The 7,043-nt window shown below is 31.8% G+C and overlaps 1 protein-coding gene across 1 annotated transcript; it reads left to right on the top strand.

Moving 5' to 3' along the window:
* Nucleotides 1–215: 215 nt before the first annotated feature.
* LOC134690686 (E3 ubiquitin-protein ligase TRIM71-like) lies at nt 216–1,916 on the top strand. The gene has a single exon (XM_063550731.1). The coding sequence runs from the start codon at nt 216–218 to the stop codon at nt 1,914–1,916; it is 1,701 nt and encodes a 566-aa protein (XP_063406801.1).
* The last annotated feature ends 5,127 nt before the right edge of the window (nt 1,917–7,043 follow it).

Raw genomic sequence — 7,043 nt, forward strand, 5'->3', positions numbered from 1 at the left:
TGTTTGTTCCCCCCCCCCCCCCCCAAACATTGACTTACCCTTTGAATGTTTGTTGACATGGTTGTCATTTAAATTCTTAGCTACCTTTGTTATGTAAACTAAAACAACTTCTCGTTTTGCATTGCAATACTGTTTGATCTTTTCTGTGAGCCCTAAAACAGCAGTTGGGTAAGGTAATATATTATTTATATTTTGGAACTAGGTCACGGAACAATATGGCATATGCACTACGTCCACAATCAGCAAGAAGAGCTCAAGTGCAGAAGAAATGTGACCTTTGTGAGACTGACACAAACATTCAGTATAGATGTGTGCAGTGTCAAAAATACATGTGTGAAAAGTGTAATAGAATTCATCTAAATGTGCAGACTTCGATCAAACATGAGATTATAAGTATACGGCCTAATAAGGATTTTCAAGAAAATCTAACTAATGTGGTAACAAACAACATTCCCTGTGACAAACATAAAAAGAAGGAATATATAAAATATTGCATTGATTGCATTGAACTAGTATGTGAAGATTGTATACATAAGACTCACAGAGAGCATGAATTAGAGGAAATAAACAAAGGCTGTGATGATCCCATAGGGATCACTAAAGCTAGACTTTCAAAGGATTTATGGTTCTGTGAAAACGAGTCAAACCAATTACAAAAATCAACTCAAATGTGTCTTTCATCATATGACAATGCGAGAAAGAAAATAGATATTAGAGAAAAAGAGATGAAAGGTGAAATTGAAAAATATGCAAACCAATTACGTGCTAAAATTAAAACAAAAAAAGACAATATAGAGAACCGCAGAAAAACGTCTGAAAAGAAAATCAAGGACATAAGAGATATTTTAAATGACATAGAATCAGAATTGAAAAAAGCACAGAAAAGTTGCAGAGCAGACAAAATTATCAAAGCCATTAGAGAAATTAACAATATTTTTCCTAATTTAGACTTTCATCCATTACCACAGGAGTTAAGTGATTTTATGTCAGGGGGCATAACTGTGTCCGAGATATTTGGATCACTCCAGTCAACACCAATAACAAATGAACAACACAATATTGACTTCCAAGTTATTAAGAGCTATACCACTGAGTTAAACAGTGTGCATAGAATGTTAACACTGGACAACAAAGCAGCTTGGATTTCTAGCTATGAAATGACTACTCTGAGTAAAGTTAGCGTTGATAACAAGATTAGAACTGTAAAGAACATATCAGCTGATGTTAATGATATGTCACTTACAGCAAGTAAAAATATCCTCCTGTCTTTGTCTTGTAGTACTGATGTCAGTCTGTTAACAACAAAGACAGGAGAAATCAAACCTTTCCTGTCTCTGTCACCACTGTATCCAGGTAGCATACATATCACTAAACACAATGAGATTATACTGGGTGTAATGGAAGAGGGTGGTACTAACGACTTAACAGACAAAAGTTTTAAGTTAATAGTTTTTGGGATGAATGGGAAACAAAAACAATCTTTTGAATATGATAAACATAAACAGAGAATGTTTACACTCCCTGATAGAATTACATCTAATGTAAACGATGACATAGTGGTAATAGATCATTCAACAAATTACAATGGGAGGGTGGTGGTATTAGATCAGGAGGGACAGGTGAAATGGACTTATCAGGGAAATCTTCAGGTTAATTTGGGAAAAGATCTATTCTACCCTTCGGATATAGTGACAACATCAGTAGGACATGTTATAGTGAGTGATATAAACGGACATGCCTTACATGTTCTGTCCCAGCAGGGAGCTCTACTGATATGTAAAGTTATGACGGATCAGGGGATTATACATCCAATGTCATTGGATATTGATATAAAGGGACAATTATGGGTGGGATGTATTTCCGAAGATGGTGAGTCATGTGATGCTAAACTTCACATTGTAAAGTTTTCTTCATAATTCTATATGTACCTTATTTAAAACATTTTTCTGTGATTCGATGTTTCTAATGTGATATCTGAAAACAAAGTCATTCAGTACATGTAATAGCCACATGCATGTGATGCATTTAAAATTTCTGTTGATGGATTGGGTGATTTTTAAGAAAAACTAAACAATGAGTATGTGTTCATAAACAAACTGATTTTTTAAAAATATCAAAGTATCTAAGAAAAATGCATGTATTTATTAATGTATATAAATAAATTGTAATTGTTTATCATAATTGAACCCAATTTATCACTATGGAAGATCAGTCATTTATTCACATTATAAACAGAATACTAGTATGTTGGGTAAAAGTCAATAATAGAGCAATCAAACAATACCAGTTAACTAAATAAGAAATTTCAAAGTAATCACATTGGTGTTTAAAAATGAAAACAAATATATACACCCAATGATCAGCCCTAGAATTAAAAATAGACTTAAAAAATTATGGTACTGAAAAAGAAAGACTAAAACATGGTTGTCTGATAGAAAATAAAAGAAAATCCTATCTACTGACAAGATACGTGTGGGATAGGCACATGAACGTTATGTTAGGGTTTTGTTTGCACTGACGTGGAATAAAGTATAATTAATGATTAAAATCTGTTTTATCTTATGCTTCTTATATAAAAAAAAAATCTGTGTATAAAAATTATATTATCTACTTTATAGTTTTTAACAAATAGTAAAAAAAAATGGGTTCAGATCTACAAGGGGGAAACTGACAATTACAACATATTGATATTTTTTTCTTCTGGAACTTATCTTGTGGTATGTTGAAGTTGAGGCAAATCCACACAAAAATTACTTCATAACGTTGCTCTCACTGAACCAAGTACAAGGATCATGAGCCAGGATGACCTACTCAAGAGTATGTAACCAGTCGAAAAACCTCAGGAGTCCAAATTAACAAAAGGAGATGTTGTATGATTTCAAATGAGACAACTCTCAACAAGAGACCAAAATGACACAGAAATAATAGGAAAACCTTCCTCTTTTGGTATGGAACCTTGTGGTCAAAGTTTATAAACATCCATAGGCCTATTACTTATTGTAAATTAATTGTCAGTAGACAAATGCTTGTTTTTGTGTTTGGCCCCCAATTCAATAGCAGATAGTACAGTAACCAACAAAATCAATGCCAACCTTTTTTTGTAGTATGGAACCTTGTGATAAAATTTCATAGAGATCCATGAACTTATTGTCTGAAAAACAAACGCTTCGGATGAATACTACAACTACGATATAACATTTCGATTTAAAAGCCGCACTGTTTGCTGTCGTTAAACCTTTCAGAAAGCTCGCGGACATCTGTTTGCTGTCGTTTAACCTTTCAGAAAGCTCGCGGACATATGGTCTTTTACAAGGTTTATCTATGATACAACATGCCATAAATTGTCAAAGTCCAAAACTTTAGAAAATTGTAATAAGTCTAATTGAATACACTTTATTACTAACATCTTATATTGAGCAGGACATAATTTGATGGTTTCTGGGGGATATTATTCACAAGGTGCCATTATACTACAATATGCTTTAAACCGTCAAAATGAAATGGCAATATAAGAGAGCTAGTTACACATGACCTGACACACATCTATTGTCTTACAGGGTATAAAAAAGCATTCTAGCAAATGGTATGAGAGCAGTATTGTTTATTATGTGTATTAAAAATTGCATAACTAAAGAACTACAAGGGAAAATTGCTGATCGGTAAGGGAAAATGTGGCGCAAATTGAAAAAAGTTATTCTGTAAATTTACAAATTATCGCGTGCATTATAATTGCAATTTTGTGAAGAATAAACAAAATGAGAGTTTAATTATTACAATTAAAAGAAAAGATACACATATGCAAAATGCAAGTTCTTGTTATTTCAATACACAAGAAGTCGTTTTTATATTCACATTAATATGAACATCATTTCTTGTAACATTCCAATTCCAAAAAGTGTTATATATTTCTTGGATGGAAAAAACTGATGAACAAAACATACATTTGCATATTTATTGGTAAAATTGAAGGATGCTTTTCAGGACCTGTTTATAAATTGCACACATCAACACTTTCTTTATTAAGTTCGATAGTAAACATTTCTATAATTTAGTACATTATACTTTTTTTTAAATAGTTCTGTTTCTATATTGGCAAAACTTTTATGATTAGATAACAGGTATAAATGAGCTAAGAATGAAATTGAAAGGTATTATTTGATAAACGATGTATGGATATATAAATACACATAGCAGTCGCTATTTATATTACATGTCACTTTTTATCGAATAAATGTATTATTAAATTATGACAAATTCATGAAAGTGTAATTACCCTAGAGTCCATTTTTTAATAAGTCAGAAATTGTTAGAAATAAAAGCGGCTTATTAATGATTTGAGTGATTTGTTTGTGGCATTGCACTTAACTCTTAAAGAATGTTATATAAAACTAGATGTCTTGGAATAACACAGATATTAAAAAAGGCGAAAATCCTGGTATTTCGGCAAATTTCGGTGGTCTGAAACGCACTATACTAATCTCATAAACTAGATCAGATCAATAGGTGAAGGCGCATAGCAAAAAGTCGGTATAACTGTTTTATGTGGAATAATGGACAAAGGTAACAGTATATACTTGTTTCATACTTATTCCATAAACTTTCACATCATCTCCTGAAAATGATAATGACATAAAACATGCTAAATTGACCTCTTCACTTTATAGTAATGGTATCATGGCTGATTTACACGTGAGAAGTTTAGCTAGATATATAACTAGATATTATCCACCATTTGAAAATAGTTTTCCATTCGTTTAATGTGTTTAAGCATTTGATAAGGGACTTTGCTATTTGAATTTTCCTTTGAGTTCGGTATGAATCTTTTTGAATATCTAGGCATATTTCTATCTGATTTATTTAAGGTAATTTCAAAGAATTAATTTTACCTAGCAACCTAAGACTATGAAATGTATGAGAACATTTACTGGTATAACAGCAAAATAGAAATATACATTTCATGTTCCTCCAGTTTTTACAGTCTCCATTGTGCTCATAATTGATCGGATTGACATATACTAGTCAACAAAAGAAACGATACACGACTTTGAAATAAAATTTATCAAAAAGTATTAAATATAAAAAAAAAACGAAATACACTATTTTAAAAAGCGTTCATTTGCAATGTATTCACATGTGATAATGAAAATCAAAACTTGTCGGAAAGCATCTAAATTCAGTGTAAACGATCGTAGGGTGCAAATTAGTTTTGCGGAAAGTTGAATAAAAAATCGACACATAATTTTCTAAGTTCTAAATAAAATTTCAAATTTGTTTAAAAATATTCAATATGCTAATCAAGTAATGTTCATGTTGTAAGTAATGGGTTGAAATATTGTTTTTTTCAAATTTTTGGGAAAAAAAGTGTTTTTTGAAATCTCAAAAAATGCAAAAATATTTTTTTTTATTTTCGTCTCAAATCAATGCTTTAGATATGAAAACAACACACAGTAAATTTGGAACCTTTCAGATAAGTTTTAAGATTGTTACCGCTTTTTGAATATCACTTTACACATACTGTCTATGGTAAATCAGTTGATAATGTATACATTTTAACGATTTCTCGTGGGGACAAACTTTGCTTAACAAATAAACGAAGAAACTGTATGATTTTTAAAAACAACTTGATGACAAACACTGTCTTTACCTTTAAATAAGAGGTTGGCATCATTATTTGGAACTTCTTTTTTTTAAATCGTTTTATGTAAAAGAGGGACGAAAGATACCAAAGGGACAGTCAAACTCGTAAATCTAAAACAAACTGACAACGCCATGGCTAAAAATGAAAAAGACAAACAGAAAAACAATAGTACACATGACACAACATAGAAAACTAAAGAATAAACAACACGAACCCCACCAAAAACTAGGGGTGATCTCAGGTGCTCCGGAAGGGTAAGTAGATCCTGCTCCACATGCGGCACCCGTCGTGTTGCTTATGTGATTACAAATCCGGTAAATAGTCTAATTCGGTAGGTAATTTCATGAAAGGGAAGGGGATTGTAGTTACGACGTAAGGAACATATCTGATATCATTTGTGAAAGGGTTATTCCATAACGGTCAACCAACTCGTGATGGCGTCCGTAAAATTTACGAAGGGATGATTTCAACTTCACCATTTGGAACTCTTGGTTTAATAGCTTCCTTGTGAGCAGTAACCCTCTATCAAGAAAATCATGATAGGAAACGCAAGCACGGGAATATCGTATCAATTGGGAGATATATACCCCGTATGCAGGTGCTGCTGGAATGTTGCTACTTAGAAATGGAAAGTTCACAATTGGAAAGCTGAAATCATCTCTTTTGTCGTAAAGTTTTGTCTTCAACCGACCCTCATTGTCAATTTCTAGATGTAAGTCAAGATATGAAGCCGACTTAACTGTATCTGTAGTATCCTTTATCTCCAACTCTATGGGATAAATTTTGTAAAAAACAAAAAAATCGCGAAAAAAACGTCACGAAAGGGAAAAAAAATGTTTTAACGGATTTATATTTCCATAATGATTAAGTATTACTACCATCAATATTGGTTCATTGAATGGAAAACTTTATCTTTAATTTGAAAAAAAGTCTTGTGTCGTTTCTTTTGTTGACCAGTATATATAGTTCGAGTTAATTTAAGTAACCATAAAAAATCTACCTTCACTTTGGTAGAACGTTAATTTAAAAATAATAAGCGTTGTAGATAAGCAGAATCAGCTTTATTTTCATCTAGCTCATTTGCTACTAGTCCTTCCTCTGTGATCGTCAGATGCAATGCAAAGAAGGTTTATTTCTCTAGCAGCTTATATTCAGCTTAAACAGAGACATTTCAACTGGAACTTACCTTAATTTCTGCAACGTACAAAACATATATGAAAACGAGCAAAAACAGATTTATCTAACATCAGAATAAGTTCTCTTTGAAAAGTATTGAATTTTTGTAAAAGAATGATTTGGCATGGAAAGAACTAAAAATGAATAAAAGTGTTAACCTTATAAATGTGAAAATAAATAGGCATTTGAAGGCCGTACTTTAACCTATAATGGTTTACTTTTTAAATTG

This window comes from Mytilus trossulus, chromosome 1 (genome assembly GCF_036588685.1).
Source record: "Mytilus trossulus isolate FHL-02 chromosome 1, PNRI_Mtr1.1.1.hap1, whole genome shotgun sequence".
NCBI classification, from domain to species: Eukaryota; Metazoa; Mollusca; class Bivalvia; order Mytilida; family Mytilidae; genus Mytilus; species Mytilus trossulus.

Bases quoted from the DNA above. Each gene is read 5' to 3' on its own strand.
- LOC134690686 (XM_063550731.1), top strand. From the start codon at position 216: ATGGCATATGCACTACGTCCACAATCAGCAAGAAGAGCTCAAGTGCAG.